We start from the raw sequence: 17,064 nt of genomic DNA, 5'->3' as shown, positions 1-17,064 counted from the left end.
CTGTGTTTTTGCTCCAAGGTGCTATTAAAGATGCACATTTCATATGGTATCACCACCTGCGTTTTTCCACCCTCCCTCCTTTCTTTCCCCAAGCACCCCCCCTCCGCCCCACTATAAAATCAATGCCAGTCATATGATTTTCTTTACTTTTACTATTTCCCTCTATCTTATCTGTGAAAGTGACAGCATTATTTACAATCCCTTAGCACAGGATTTGCAGATACCGAGTATGGCGCTGGTGATGCTATCAGATCTGCCAGTGGCCTCTGGGGAATGACTGCGTGTGGACATGCATGGCTACATCTGCGGCCGTTGCAGAAACAGAAACACAGAGAGAGAACCCTGACAGGGAAGGGGTAGACTAGAAGGAGGCGGGTCGGGGTGTATGGAACGCGTGGAAAATGATTAAGAGAAAATGGAGAAAAAGGAAAGTCAGGGAATGACCTCCAATGATGATGAGAATAAGTCAGACATTGAGAGATGGTTATGAGCCGTGCTAATGATGAGGGGATGGAAGCCTCTCCTCGGCCTTGGGCACTGCCAGACGAACATATTTTTCCAGCTGTTTCCCCACTCTGACCTGCAACCCCCCTGTAGAGGAATATAGGAGATATGTGTGAAACTGGTGCTCGCCCGCCAGCTGAGGGGGTAATTTCTGCATCTGGATAGAGGAGCAAAGGTCATCTCTGGTCGGTGGGAGGCCAAATGAGCCAGTAACAGGAAACAGGAAGGGGTTTGCATCCAGACAAATTAGGCTTACCGACCATCAGAGCGGTTTATGTGCTGTGGTATTATCTTTCTCCAGCCTTCAGCGTCAAGACTAATACAAACCATCAATGACAGGACACAGAGTAGATTCGGTGCATTTTGTCAACTGACATATATATTTTGTCTCTTCTCTTGGGGCAGAATTGAAAACAGCAACGTCGTAATAGCACTCTGCTGGATGAAGCGCAAGAACACTTGAATAAAAAGATATTATAGCTTTGAGCAACTGCTCTGCAGCACTTTCCTTTTGTGTGTGCATGGTATATTTTCTAATCAGAGTGTGCAGGGGAGGTGGCAGGTTCGGGTGCCAGTGGTTTGGCCTAAGGGCTATCCTTTGACCTGGGAAGATAGCTCTAAAACAGCAGGGGGTTATTTCGTGTTGTAAATAGCAAGTCACAGACATTTCCTTGTAAAAGTATGCATACCCACTATTTTTGTGTTTTTTAGAAATATTTATCTTGTGACTGTCTATCAGAGTGATGTGAAAATCAAATAAAGGACTTTTTGAGATTGTGGTGTAAAGAGCAACCTTCCAATGCCCGTTGCTCTCCTATAGGTGGATGTGTTTTTCAGCACTTATCTTCATATGCAGGCTTGCTGCTTCATTCAAGGTTTCCCACTAATCTTTCCAACAAGCAGTGTCACCCTCCAGAAAGAAATGTCTCGTGTTATAGGAAAGGGTGGCGAACTCTCCCAAGTCTTACTCCTCATCCTGTCCTTGCTGGCCACCTCTGTGCAATGATGCATTTTGTTTGCATTGTAAAATAAGAAGCATCACAGTGTCCATTTGAATTTTTGTGCGCCAAGTCTGTCTTGGGTAAGATTTCACCTGCACTGCTCTGTAAAAGTTTTTGAATTTCACAAGTTCATATTCAGCCCGCTTGACTCCAACACTCAGCATAACAAATTGCCTTCGGAAGTTACACAGTGGTGGACATCGCTAACTAAAAAGTTAGCTGTGCTAACCCTAAAGCGCTAATCATAAACCGTAGTTCTGCTAACATTAAAGAGCTTTTGCAACATGATATTTAGCAGAAGCTAATGTTAAAGTGATCATTTCAACATATATTGTATGTCACAGATGAAACATAACTTGCAGGACTGGGTCACAGGTGGAAAATGTGACTAACTACAAAGCTCTAAAAACAATTCATATGTATGTATACGTTTCTTTAGTGCCCCTGGTTGTCTGCTCATGTAAGTGTTTTCGGTATGCTTCATTTGTTGATACTTGCTACTTGCTCAATGAAAATTCTTTAGAAAAAAAAGAAAGGAGGGAAAACGGAACAGCCTTCTTCCACCTCAAAATATAAGCATTAATATAAACATCTGACTACCTGGAGAATTCTTAACAATCAACAGAGATGTCAAACCTTATTCAACTGAGTTTACAAAACAGCCACCAAAAAGTATTACTTTAGAGGAAGCTAATTGTGCTAAATGTTTTCAAAGTTAGCCAAAACGCTAATGTGCTAAACGGAAAATTAGCACCACTATTAGTGTATTAGCAAAGGTCTGCCCACCACTGCTGTTAGGCATCTCTTTTCTTTCACAATTTAAACACTATTAAACCACAATAAGATGCACTGAAGTATGCTGTTGACATGTGCCGCGTTAATCAGGCACCAGAAGCTTCCCTGTTGGCTTCTGGCAGAAGGTTGCTATGTTAGAGTAATACAATATGATTTGAAAAATAATTGTATGGTTGTCAATTTTGTGATACTGTTTTGGCATAGAGTCAGAGCCAACTGAAGAGACTTGAAACTTCACCGCAGTGTTGATGCTCCTCCATTCCTGACTGAACTCCTCTGATACTATGCAAGGTTCCCCCAGAAAACTTGCTAAGCCCGGTAGTCAGGGTGCCGAGGTGGTCCAACGGCATTCCATCGTGTTTTTGTATTAAAAGATGTTAAGTAGACAGGAAATGTAAAAATGTTACTGGGTAAATTGTATGTTACGGGAAAACAGCATCAGTGAAATGATATTTAAAGCCACAACTAGTCTTAAAAACAACAAATCAAAAAATACAATTAAAATGAATATCAATTACTTGCACTTCTATTTAATCCATAAAGCCCCATGGGCTTCAGGGGCCCCATAAATGCTAATATTTTAACACAGACCACGGATACATAAATGTAACATTTGTTTATTGAGATTATCAATGCTGCTAAATTTGATTCAATGCATAAATTAATATATAAATTAAAAGATTTTAAATTGTTTAACATTTAAATGTAAGATTTTAAGTTGCTGGCAAGTTTACTTTGTAAAAGTTAAAAAAACAATCTTCATAGTTAGATTGTCTTGTTACCATAGCAACAATCTGATGCTGTGAGTTTAATCTTTGAGTTTGAGCTCTGTTCACAAATACAAATTCGTAAACTGCCATTATAACTGATTCTTTTTAGGTTGGACAATTAAATTACTCCCCCTCTCCCAGATTAAATCTAACACAGAAGCTGTTAGAGGTGCTGATGCTTTTAGCAGCAAGAGGGGCCCCTAAGTCAAATTCTGCTCCAGGCCTCATACAACCTTGGACCGGCCCTGCAGGATGAGTTAAATCCGCTGCTTTGCGCAGAGACGCGCTACAAACACATTAGCAATGCTGCTAATGTGACTTTAGTAGCTCGTCCATTTCGTGTCGGTTGAGTTTTTAATAAGAGTCACAGAAACTGTTCTGGTTGCTGGAGTTTGTGGGACGAGTTTCTCCGATCTCCGCGCAGTCGCGCACATTAACTCTCCCTGACTAAGTGGACAAATCATTTGATATGGTTTGATGCATCATGTAACCGGAAAAATAATAATAAAAATAATAATAAAATAATCTGATGTAAATATCCATACAGCAGGTCAGCTTGTGTCCAGTTTGAGTGAAAGGAGGCGCGCGGGATCCACGCTGAGGAAAACTTAAGACATCCAGCTGCTGCAGCGCGAGGCAACGCGCAGAGGCACCAGCGGTGTGATTGATCCGGCTTTAAATGCATCAATTATAAACCTATCTTCTATAAACATATCTTTTAGGAATTTAGGAATAAATCTGCTCCACCAATGAAACACTCAGAGCAACAGAGACCCTTGCAATCCGGCATTTAAAAAAAAAAAAAAAAAAGCGATTTATTTTATTTTATTTTTTTATTATTATTATTATTTTCCTAAAAACATAAACAAGAAAGGCTTAGCCTGGCGGTGGCGCAAGTAAAGCATGGCGGGCCACCAGGATTATAATACACTGGGGGAAACCCTGCTATGGAAATAAATAAATAATTTCAAGAGTGCAGAGGTTCATTTGTAGCCCACAGCTGGATTGACAGATGTACACCTAACCACCCAACTAATATACATACATACAGATAGACAGACAGACAGACAGACAGACAGACAGACAGGGCATAAATATTAATAAGCAAGTAAGCAAGATGGCAAGATGGCAGAATTTGTGGCCTACTGGAGCTCTGCAGGAGGTGGAATGTTTTTAGCTGAAGAAGAGCTGAATGTTTCAGGGGGATAGAAAGTCAATTACTCTACGTCTGTTGGATGATTTGGGTCTAAATGCCTACAGGGCCTCAGAGTTGGGAGCCACAGTTTATCTTCTGACAGCGTATGCACAGACCCACTTAATGACGCAACCATATTTAATGCAGCTCACGTAGAGCAACGACAAAAATAAATAAATAAATGAAATGCCTGTGTTATGGTGGTAATATGAAAACATTTGCTTGCCTTATGATTCCTGACATAGAGCCACACAGAGAGGCACCTTCAGGCATTCATACTGTGGAAGAGATACCTGCTGATTCTGTTATGAAGAACTCCAGATGGGCAGGAGCTTTCAGTGTTTGTTCCTTCTGTAGAATGATGATGACCTGTTTTTAATTATTTTAGTAATTCATTTAAATCAGTTTCACTTCAACATCATGTAGACCAATAAAGGATCCTCCACAGATAAAAAAGATCTTTTGAGGACATTTGAATTTTACAAAAAATGTCTGATCAGTAGCTGCATTTCCGTTGACCACAGCATTTCTCAAATTAGAATTCTGAAAATGAATGTGCTTAATGTAAACACAGCATTTTTGGGGGGGGGGGGAGCTCATGTTTTTGGATACACTTTAACGCTAGATTGGAGGGCTGATTTTTCATCTTGTTTGAAATTGGTGTTTTTCGTAAACCTGCAATGGAAACACTTGTCACATTACATGAGCCACACTAGTTTGTACACAGGAATACATTTATTGTAGGAACTGGCCTCCTTGGACAATGTTCTCACACCATCTCACAGTTCATAAAAAGTTGTCTTTCAAAACTGTTGAATCCATAGCTCTTCTGTAAAATCACTGACTACTGATTATATCTCATATAAGTATTTACATTCATAGCCTGCTTGATTTTTAATGAGTTACGCTTGAACAGACTTATTTGCGTGTGGTTTTTATTGCGTTTCTTATTTATTGGAAACACAGCATTTCCGAAATTCAGTTGTTTTGACATTATCAACAAATTTTTGCACACTTTTGTTTTAGAAATGCAGCTAGTGAATATTTTATGAGATAAAAAAATTATTGTGCTATGGGGCTACAGTAACCAGTGTCGTCATGCTCAAAATCTGTTTTGCTGCTCGTGGTGTACTGGTTCATTTGACAACGTTGATTGCTGAAAACAAGGCATAGTCGAGTGTTGCATCAGGACAGTGATCCCAGTTTGGTCCATCCTCAACTTCTTTAAAAATTCGTAATCTTTATGCTTTAAGCTGGCACTTATCTCCAAGTGATTATGTCCTCAGACCAAAAAAATAGACAATGTGGAACAAGTGTTTGAAAACTTTAGACCAGAACAGCATCAACTGGAATGACTCCGCCTTTTATTTGACTTAATATACCTGCCAGGTGTTGTCACGATTACCCATACCCACACTTAGTGCAAACATCATCTCTCGTTAACAGGTGCATGTTTGTACTGTATATGTTGGATTTTATTTTGTGTTTTGTTTGTGTTTGTTCCCGTCGTCGTATTTATGTAAATTGCGGGGTAAGAGATGCATTTACCATGACACAATGTGCCACAACAGATTAGATTAGACAGCGAGGCATGGGCGCCGTAATGATGCACCTAATGCGTGTTTCTTTTGTCGCCGTTCTGTTTCAAAGGAAATTGATTCCGACAAAAATCCCACGGGTGCTATCAACAGTGAATGGGAAAGAGCAATTAAAGCCAACGTGATATTGAAAACTCCGGTCCGCACCAGGCTATGATTTTTAAACTGCGGGACGCCTGTTTGTAATGCAAATACAGAGAGCTCGGAGACGGTGGCCCGGCTAGGGGGGGGTCCGGCGCGCTGGAGTTGGCTAATTACCTTAGCTCTTTAGATTAGAGGGCAGCCCTGCGTAAGAGGAGTGAAAATCTCCATCTCTGCCTCCTCTGTATTCTCTTGCAATTCCCCCTGTGTAAAGGTTTCATTTGAATTCATGTCACACAAAAGTCCTATTCTCTGCGCCCCCTGTGCATCCCTAGGATAATTGGGTTGAAAGCATCCTCCCTTCCTCCAATCCGCCGGCCCTCGGTCTAAATAAATAAATAAGGAAACAATGGCCGCAGCGTTTTCTGCAGAGAGGGTAAGGAGAGCAAATGAAGAGATGAGAGAAGCCGGGAGCGCAGGGACCAGTTATCCCCTCTTATAACCCCGACCGTCCCCGCCGCCCCTGCATGGAATTTACATAAGGACCTGTGGTGCTGCCCTTAATTTAGCCTTCCGTAAGCACCTTCAAATACCCACCCAACAAGCCTCCGTCCTTTTATCCATCAGAGAAATGGTGTGCCCTTCTCCGCTTCGATAATGGAATAAAGACTGGCACTGAAATTCCTAAAGAGCTCCGTCAAGGATTAGATTCGTTATAGATTTAAAAAAAATCTGTTTCAATCCATGTCGCAGGTGAGGAGGAGAAGGTTTATATATTTAAACTATTTTTCATGGAGTGTTTTTTTTGTTTGTTTGTTTTTCATGTTTTCTCATTACAAAGATTGCTTCCTGTTCTGGGGTTACATCCCTCATTGGTTCTGTGCCTGATTGTCTTTTAGTATTTGCATTTGTTTGCGCATCGCTGTGTGTCTGTGCGACGCTAGCACTCCCCGTCTGATAATGAGCTGCTGCTGTGTGTTTCTCTGAACACTCCGCGGGGCGAGAGGTTATCTCTCTAATGAAAGGCCTACCTGGGGGGTGATTAGACACAAGGCCACAGTTGTTCATCCGACCACCCACTGGCTTTTTGTGTGTTAGCGAACGATTGAATGTGTGTAAAAGTGTACGTGTACATCACTACCAAAGTGAAGCAGCCCTGTTAGCCTTCACAAGTGAATGACACCAGGCTTCAGGGCATTCTGCTTCTGTTTGTTCTGCTGCTTCCACTGGGACCTCCATTAGCTCCAATTAGCTTTCGCTTTACTTTGCCCAGTCAGATGAAGCTGCATATTCCATTTTAATGGCTCAGATAGATCCTGCAACATTTCAAAGTGCACGGTGAACACTAAAAAGTAAATAAGAATGAATTTTGAAAAGACTTTTCCACTCCTGCTTTGAAATATACGTTTTGCTAATGTAAAGCACTAGCAAGACTTCAGTGTATTTTATCAGTGTGTTTTATCAGTATTTTACACAAAGTAGTGAAAAGTGAAATGAAAGACAAATGACATGATTTTCAACAGTTTTTGACAAATAAAAAAATAAAAAAGTGTATAATTTGTTTGTCGTTATGGTTCAGTATTCACAGATTCTATTGACCATTTGTGATTTTTCTGTGGAAAATAACTTTAAAGGAATCATGGACAATTTGCCAATTTTGAGGATTTAATTCCAAAATATTTAAAAGAAAATGCTGAAATGCGTAGACTTATACGCAATGGTACTTGGCTGATATTTGCAAAACAGCAATCCAAGAGTGCCATTCGTTTTCCTTGGCACTGATTGGATGTAGGTTCAAGAACAAAGATAAGAAAGATTGTCAACATTAGCTTCTGTGGTGCTGCTAAGATGGTTTCCACTGCATATTAATGTTTATAAAGATATATTTAGTGTTTTAAGTAATAAAATTAAGGTTGACCCATTTTGAAAAAACTGGGCCGATTTCAATACCTCATTTAAATATCATTGTTTTTCCTCCTAACTAATTTTTAGCGATGTTTTATATATTTCATTACCTTTCTAAAAAATGACTTGACCACTACTTGTCATCTTCAATTGGACGTCCAACAATCCTGCCCTGCGTCACTACTACTGTCACATGACCAAACAAAAACCACACGGCCAACCGGCTCCACTCACCATCCAGAAACAAACGGCATCAAGAAATAAATATCAGCCCAGTATTATCTATTGGACCGATGTTTATATGTTAAAAAATGGCTTGGATCATATCAGGAGTCCATGCTATTTTGAAGTTTGTGGTTTTAATGTAATGAAATGTGCAACAATTCACTTTTCCCTAACCGAGTGGCTCTTTGTTCACACAGTGCTGCGAGATGACTTCAGGCAGAATCCTACTGATGTGGTGGTGGCAGCAGGAGAGCCAGCAATACTTGAATGTGTCCCTCCCAGAGGTCATCCTGAACCCACCATCTACTGGAAGAAAGACAAAGTGCGAATCGATGACAAGGAAGACAGGGTCACTGTGAGTACTGTTGTAGACGATCTAAACAAACAGAAACATCAGTAGCTGTTAAACTGTAAAAATTCCAGCTACTAAGACTGTTTTTACAACCCCGAACTTCAGTTTATTTCACTGGGATTTTATGGTCTGACCAAGAGCAATTCAAATGAAATCTAGTTGTTCTGTGAAAGTCTCAGGTTTGTTAGAGAAATTAGGTAAAGACATAGCCCAATGAAGACCCCAGCAACATGCCATACATGTTGATGATATTGTCATGGAGATGTTCCCACTACGATGTTCAATCCATCATCTGCAAATGGAATAACACAATGGGCACAAATGCAAACTGAAAGATTGAAAAACAATCTGGTAATTTCTCCTTCCTGCAAGACAATGATACTAGATATATGCAGTAGAAGCCACAACAGAAATGATTTAATCAAAACAGTTATGTGTTGGAATGGTCCAGTCAAAGTCCAGATCTAAATTCAATTTAGAGACAGTAGCACAACTAAGAAATAGTTGTTCATTGATGTATTCTGTCCAAACAGAATTGATTTAATTTGTTTTTCAAAGAAGAATGATTAAAATAAATTACTCCCTAGATGTGAAAAACTGATTGTTGCACTTCTTAAGACTTTCAGCTAAGTATAGAGGAACTTTTGGTATTCATGAGGGTTAGGAACAACAAATAGTTGAAATTTAAGACTTTCTCAAAAAAATCTTATACTTGCTTATTTTATATAAATGTAACCCTCGCCTTTTCATAAACCAGTGGTAAAAAACAAAAATAGTCTTCAGTAATGATGGCCGAACATGTGTTATTTTCCTTTCCTTCCACTTTAGAACATGCACCACTTTATGCTCCTTTGTCAGTAAAATCCCAGTAAAATTCTCTGAGGTTTAGGTTTGTAACTTGCTGAGTTGTAATGTTAAAGTTATTTTGTTGGTGTGCACTTAACACCTTTTGTCCCAAATGAACTTACAAGGAAAGACTTTACTCAATGAAAGAAAAAAGTCAGTGTAAAAAAGTAAACATCTGGAAAATGTTTTTTGTTTTTCTCCTTCAGATTCGAGGAGGAAAGCTCATGATCTCAAACACAAGAAAGACTGATGCTGGCATGTACGTGTGTGTGGGCACCAACATGGTTGGAGAACGGGACAGTGAGACGGCACAAGTAACAGTGTTTGGTACGCATTATTTCCTGATTTTCCCTGAAATATGAATCTATGTTGGCCTGTGTAAAGGATTAAATGCTACTACATACCTTCATGAAAATAATGGCTTTGGTCAGGTACTCTCAGAATTAGATTTTAAAGCCCTGTTGCTTAGACTTTGTTGCCAGATTTGTCCTGCTGGGCTGCATTCAGTTTTATGACTTTTTATTTTCGGAGTTGCTATTATATTGTCATGACATAAAGCAGAGCTGGAGTGAAATGGACCATAGAAGCTAGATGGTAGTTGCTTTGTTTCAGTGTTGGCTTCAGGGTACTATTCCAAAATGTCTCTCTTGTTTGTTAAAGAACAGAAGTAAGAGACTGACAGGAAAATGAAGGATAAAAAAGTTAAAATAAAGGATTAAGAGATTATCCTTTCAGATCCATGATGGATAGTGTTGGAGCTGCATACAGCAGCCAAAAAAAAAAAAAGATGCTTATCTGTTTTTCTGCACATCTTGCAGAGCGACCAACCTTCCTTCGGAGGCCAATCAACCAGGTGGTCCTAGAAGAGGAGACGGTTGAGTTTCGGTGCCAGGTACAAGGAGACCCCCAACCAAATGTTCGCTGGAGGAAAGATGACATCGATGTTCCTCGTGGGAGGTACACTCTTAAGGGAATATCCTCAAAAAAAAAATCTGTTTTCTGTACCGATGTGACAGACTACATTTGATTTGGCAGGGACTGTACCAACGGCTAGTACAAGGTAGCATCTTAACTCTTTAGGTTTTACTCCTGATGCAGCTGCCAGAGTTCACTTTGTACATCTGTCAACAGCACTGGTTACAAATCTTGAATGTACCAGAAGTTTGGTTAAAACATTCCTTTTCAGAAAATGTTCTTTATAATCATGAAATGATCCATAGACTGCAAAACAAAGTCCAAGATAGGCAAGTAGCTAAGAGTTTCAGCCATAAGACAGTAAAGGTTAGGAATATGAAGTTAATTCAAGCATTACTTTTTTTCAGTTTTTTGGTTTTTAAAGACAGGATTTCATCAGCTTGAGACTCAGTTTCCATTTAGTGTGAATTTGAGTACCCAGCTTTCTTGGACCCGAGGGCCAGACAAGGAACCCAGCCAATCAGAAGGCCTTGGATAGTGGGACAGCCAAAAAGAAAACAAATCCTTTTAACTTTCTGAACAGGATACGTTCTGTCCTGGAAGATATAGTCTAAACAGAATCCGTTTTCAGACATGTCATTCTATATTTAGTAACTGAAATTTATTGCAGAGTTTAAAAAGTGAGTCTCCATGTAAAGTTACTTAATATAGTTATTTCAAAAGCTTACACAGTTTTTAATGAATAAGACTGTCATTCATGTATCATTCTTTGGAGCACAATATTTTCAGGTCACAAATTATTGTGACCCCCTGAATGTCTAAATTCTAGATTTGTAAGGACACTCAGTGGGGACCCAGAAATTCAACCACACAAAGGAGTGTACTAAGGAAAAAACAAGTTTAATTTCCAGATATTGGTTGCTGCTCAGGAAGAGGTCGTCAAAACAGCACTGAGGAGAGAGGAGAGAAGGCTGGTGATGCACAGATATAGGAGGGGTATCTTAGAAATGTTCAGCTTAACTGACCTGTAAAGCAGTAGACGGGTGGAGCAGAGGAACTGAGGGTCTGATGACAGGCAAGTGCAGGAAACCAGTAAAACAGGCTTCTGTGGAAGCAATGAAGATCTCCACAAGGAGATCCAAAACGCAACACCCAGGGACTTTGTTAATAATTAGGCAGAGGTCATACACAGGAGGACAAAGAGAGCAGACTTAGCTTGAGGGGCTGGCAACAGTGGTGGGAAGTAACAAAGTACAAGTACTTCATTACTGTATTTAAGTACATTTTTCGTGTATCTGTACTTTACTTAAGTAGATTTAATAATGGGTACTTTCTACTTTTACTCCACTACATTTTACAGTAAGTATCTGTACTTTCTACTTCATTACATTTCAACAAAACCGTCGCGTTACTTGTTACATCCAAGTCGCATTGCTCTTTTTTTCCGTTAAAATGTGAAGTTCAGGGACTTAAGGTGGCGCCGTAAAATCCAAGCAATAACGTGACTTACGTGTCTGTTGTCACGTTGTTTGGAGGTGTTGACTGAGGTGTCGCACATATGGGACAACGCTGTAACCAAAGTCGGCTATATACTGATATGACATTCAGGAGCGATCCGATTCTTCTGGACGGATCTTTACTAAGGTGGATAGGACTGAAGCCTCACTGAGAGACGTTCTGTGTTCTTGTAATGCTGTGTGTACACTGCAGTAGCTATTATTATTTTATTTCATTTAATATATATATAATTGGCGAATAAATAAAACAAGAAGGTAAGAACACAGCATGCTCATTGCTCTTTGTTTTCGTCTCCTGTCATGGTGGCAGACGTTGCAGCAGGAGGGAGGATGAGAACAATCACCTCCTTCCGCTTGGTTACTTCTTTCTTATTGCGCCTCGGACAGTGTTCATAGTTGAGCGTTACTTATTGTTAATTGCTATGTTTAATGGTGCAGACAGATGTGGTTTCTGATATGGGCAAACGCCCAGGGCGTTATATTTTTTAGGGATGGCAGGAGACCTCTGTGGATTGTGGCACAGAGATGAAAGCAAAACAGAATGAAGAGTTTGAATTGATACTGGTTAAATTTATTTCAGCTCTAAGTATTTAATATCTAGGTGTTTTTATGGGAATGTGGATCTTTCAGATCAATTAGAGAAGCAATTTTGATAGGTGCACTTAATTTTATTGTGTCATGTAGCGCGGGGTGCTGTTCTTGGTCTTGATTTGGTCTCGGGTTCGGTGGTCTAGACTACAACTCTGCTACGTGACTTCTTGGTTCCATGTCCTCCCCTGCCCACCCTTTCAGTTGGATTTCTTTCAAAATAAATGCCACTAGTGGCAAAAAAAAAAAAAAAGTGAAGTTCATGCTATGTTAGGACAGGAGACGAAATGTTTCCATCCCTGAAATTATGATGTATAGAATCATATATCTAAGTCTAAACTATGTTACAGAGAGTAAACGATAAAAACATGCTATATCTGTGGCATTGTTCAATAAAATGGCACATTTCTGACGTATTATAATTAAATACGATCGGTTCACTTAATGATATTAGCGATTAGGTAATGCATTCAGCAAGTACTTTTACTTTTAATACTTAAGTAATTTTAAAAGTCAGTACGTTTTTACTTTTACTTAAGTAAAATGTTAATGTGGTACTTTCACTTGAGTACATTTTTGTCTGTGTATTTGTACTTTTACTTAAGTACATTTTTTGAGTACTTTCTCCACCACTGGCTGGCAATACTCGGTGGTCGTGAGGCAGAGCTTGGGTCAGGGTCCAGAAATCCAGAACAGAAGGGATCCATGAAGGGCTTGGCAGGGGGGTAAATCCATGGACACAAAAGGGTCGTAGAAACACTGAAGGCTTGGAAGGAAACGCTGGATCTCTACTGGCTCATGGCTGTCGATAATCTGGCAAGGAGACAGAGGCTGAGAGGTGTTTAAGTAGGGCGGGGCCCAGGTGGAACAGGTAAGCAATCAGGCGTGGCAGGTGAGCTGAATGAGTGCTTAACACAGCATGGACAGGACATGAATCATAATAACATTTAGACAAATTTGGAGCATCACACACAGGAGACAATATGTTTGTGATACTCGATTAGTGTGGCTAAATATTAAATTGGCAATATTATGTAAAATTAACTTTTTGAGCTTTGCATCATGTTATAATGTTATTCCCTCACCACAAATATACCTGGAGTGTTGCCTTAGATCTTTTATACATATTTGAGGAATCCTTCATTCTCCCGTTGCAATTTAGCTGTGAAAAACACGTTGGTGGACCTAGCTCCACCTTTGAGGACAAAGGTCTTCCTCTTATCTGCATTTTCCAAACTTTGGAGCTAGTCAGCAGCAATTAACAAACGCCTGGTGGCATTGTGCATCTGTTGAGCTTATTATAGGAGCTGCTTCTCAGTGCATCACTGGTAAAAATGTTGTTAAAGGGTTAATAGAGGAGCAATGCTGAAATGACTTACCGAAGGCGGAATTTCAGAAAGAGCATGAGTTTTAAAGAGACAGAGGCCCAATGTCAAAGTGTTAAATTACAAGATAAAATGTCTTTTAAGTCATATTTGATATATTTATAGAACAACTGAATGTAAAGTAATTACTTGATTGTGCCTGGAAAATATGTAATATTGCCTCTATATAGTCTGTCATGGATATTTTCTTGTTACTCAGAGAAATCTAGTTGTTGTGTTCTCTGCAGCCCAACAGACAGAAACAAAGACACAAAAACATGACAAGACCTTCCAGAGGAACACTTGGCACAGAGATTTAAGAAACCTGGAAGATAACCACTACCTTCTCCAAACATTTAACCCCATGTACTCGGTCGGCGTGTTATCATGGACATGACGCACGTGTTCGGTTCTGACTGCAAGAACAGAAACAAACCTTAAGAGAGAAGCAGCGACAGTGTATAATTTACAGAGACTCGTCTCCAGCTGCAGCACATCTCTCCGGCCACCGATCATAAAATGATACTGCTGTTGGCAGGTGTGTATGTGTGCATGTGTGTGCGCCCGTGCGTGCATGCATGTGTGTGTGTGTGTGAATCAACCTATTCCCTCGCTTGCGAGTCACTCAAGTCACGATCAGCATCGGTGTCATTGTCAGAAGTGGACTTCAAAGAGACCAGCGTTCTGTCTTTAGCCAGCAGGCTGGTCGCTTTCTGCTTGGATCACCTCATAAAGCACACACTCAACAGGCCTGACATCTCCCAAGGCTAGCCGCCGAGACAAGCGTAGGCGGCTTGTTTGCGTCTGATAAGGATTCGGTTCACTGGGCAGTGGGATGCGAGCCCCATGCCAAGGCAAACACATAAAAGTGTTTCACTCCAGTCTTTGATAGGGAGTTGGCTCTGGAACGGAGTTCACTTTGTACACTAATTAACAGATTTATTATGGAGTTGGATATGTGTCATGCGCTGGCGTCCATCGCCGACTGTAACATCCCTTTGAAGTGCGGCCATACTTTCAGATGATAAACATGGCGAAATATAGAGCAAAAAATTAAAAAGATTTAAATATTCTATTGCCTCTAATTGCAATCTAGAAATGATTCTTTATTTTTTTCCTCTCCAAAGCGTGCCAGCGAAGACGAGCGTTCAGATGTAGATATTTTAATTCTGACATTTTCTTCCTGTTTTCGTTGCTCCTTATCATCACTCGGTGAACATCAAGGACGGATGGATTTTCCCACACAAGAGAAGTTTCCATTTTGATAAGTGACAGGCGCATTTGAAGAAGAACTGGAAACAGAAAGGCAGTCCCTTCTGGTATTTCACTTTGTGTGAAAGGGAATAAAAGCCCACAGCAGATCAAGCAGTTGTCTACACAGCGGGGAGTGGTCTCTGTTTGCTTTTTTGTTTCTTTTTTTTCATTCCGAAAGGTTACGCTGTCCTTATTATTATGATAAGCTGTGGAAAGAGGCAAGGACTTAGCAGGACCGCTCCTCTTTACCGTCGTATTGTTTCAACTTGTCTTTGCTGGCCTTTTTACATGCTTCCAGCCTCTCGGTGGGTTTTCTGTAATGTACTGCTTTCATTCTAAGAGGAGGTGGAGGGGAGGGGAACCTCAGCTGAGTAAACAGGTTGTTAATATGCTCAGTGGCTCCAGCTGCTTCTCAGGCAAACACATGCACACGCTGGCACTTAGAGTGCCGATCTGAAGCGCCAAGATGGCAGTGCCTTCCATCTCATGGAACAGAGGAGGAGATAGAGCTGAAAAACAACCAGAGCTCGCCATAAAAGAACAAGACCAGCTATTGCTTATATCTGTGTTCTCTAAAGGTGTTTCTAAATAATAAATAAACTAAAAAACACCAAAAAAAAAAAAGTATCATCTACTGGATCCCTTTCTGCCTTATCTTTAAAGCTAACCTGTCTCTAATCTTGTTGGAGTTCCAGCAACATGGTCTGATGGTTGTTATGAAACTAACTTGCAAAAATTAAACAGGTAAAAGTGAAGCATAAAATGACAATAAACAGGCTCTGTGGCTACATGAGTTTACCTTATTGTTTATCCCTGTTTAACCCCATAAATGGGGGGTAAAACTATAAGAAAAGCTGCTTGTGTGCTGAAAAACGTCTGGCAATTTGGGCTTGAACTTTGAGCACCGCAGGGGGAAAAAAAAGCTTTTTTGTGCTTCAGGCAGGTATAAAATCACTGACCAGCACATTAAATATTAAATGTATCCGTCCCTCCCACCTGTTTATTTATTTGGAACTAGGGTTTCTAGTAAAGGGGCAGTATTATGTTAAAACAACTCTTTTGAGCTCCCCGTCATGTTATAATGTTATTCCCTCATCAAAACATACCTGGAGTGATGCTTTGATTATTTCATGCATGTTTGAGAAATCTTTTAATCTCCCATGGCAACCATTCAGTTGTGAAAAATACCTGAGTGGAGCTAGCACCACCTACGCTCCTCTTTGCTTTTAAGTTATATTTCTTATATGTAGCATTTGCATAACAACTAAAGGTAACACTGTTAAGTAACAGTGTTACTTAACAGAGCTATAAAATGACATAATGTGACTGGAAAACATATAATACCGCTCCATCAGTGTTCAATGAATAAAATTTTGATGCTATGAGATTGTGCTTCCCCAAGAAAAATCTTTAATATTTAACCAAAAACCTGGCATATGGCTCAAATTTTCATTGTTCTTATTTATAATTTTGTGCCCAAAATTATGTATTACACATCTTTCCAAATATGTAATGCTGCTAGTATCAGATGGACAGTGTTGACAGCAGCTGCCAGGAGAGGAAAACTGTATCTTATTAGGCTAAAGATTCCATCTCACCCTGAGAAGTCCCCTGTGAAGAGACCTCAGCAGTGTGCATTGCCAGCTTTATTTGCCTGCAAGATTAGTGTGCTTCCCATGTTTCCCCCTCCATAGGTCTCCTCATTTGTTTTGGACCCTTGTGCCCTCTTCCTGTGCCTTATCAGAGCCACTAATGTCTTGGCGTCCATATGCATTCAGCCCCCCCGTCCCCTTCGTTCCTGTTGACCTCCACAGCAGAGCCACTGCAACATTCAGCAGAAAAGGCCATTTCTTTTTTACTCAATTCCTCAGGGGCGCGTGAATGCATGTGTGTGTTTGCAATTGTGTCGTGAGAGAGCTGTATGATAGAGGTGTATGGATGGACCATTCTATTTGAGTAAGTTTTAAAGCTAAAGTGACAGAAGTGCCCGTGTTATGCTGACTATCCGGTTTCAGCGAGTTTCTTTTTTTTCACTTATGCAACTTTGCAAAAGGAAAAGATAACAGGATCTGTTTCCTGTTTCCATTACTTCTTTCAATACGTAAGGTGCTTAGGGTGCAAGCTTGAGCCGAGGTTGATGTAGATGCACAGATC

General features: G+C 40.2%; 1 protein-coding gene across 1 annotated transcript in view; it reads left to right on the top strand.

Moving 5' to 3' along the window:
• Positions 1-17,064, top strand: part of robo2 (roundabout, axon guidance receptor, homolog 2 (Drosophila)) — a 278,307-nt gene that overhangs the window by 164,716 nt on the left and 96,527 nt on the right. Inside the window, exons 3-5 of the mRNA XM_088012090.1 lie at positions 8,272-8,429; positions 9,479-9,599; positions 10,091-10,229. Coding sequence (XP_087868216.1) covers positions 8,272-8,429; positions 9,479-9,599; positions 10,091-10,229 — 418 coding nt within the window. The remainder of the gene's footprint in view (positions 1-8,271; positions 8,430-9,478; positions 9,600-10,090; positions 10,230-17,064) is intronic.

Source organism: Poecilia mexicana, unplaced genomic scaffold (assembly GCF_051168715.1).
Source record: "Poecilia mexicana isolate PSO_F unplaced genomic scaffold, ASM5116871v1 scaffold_13, whole genome shotgun sequence".
NCBI classification, from domain to species: Eukaryota; Metazoa; Chordata; class Actinopteri; order Cyprinodontiformes; family Poeciliidae; genus Poecilia; species Poecilia mexicana.
The sequence above is the reverse complement of the archived record's forward strand: the minus strand, read 5'-3'. Positions and strand labels throughout refer to the sequence as shown.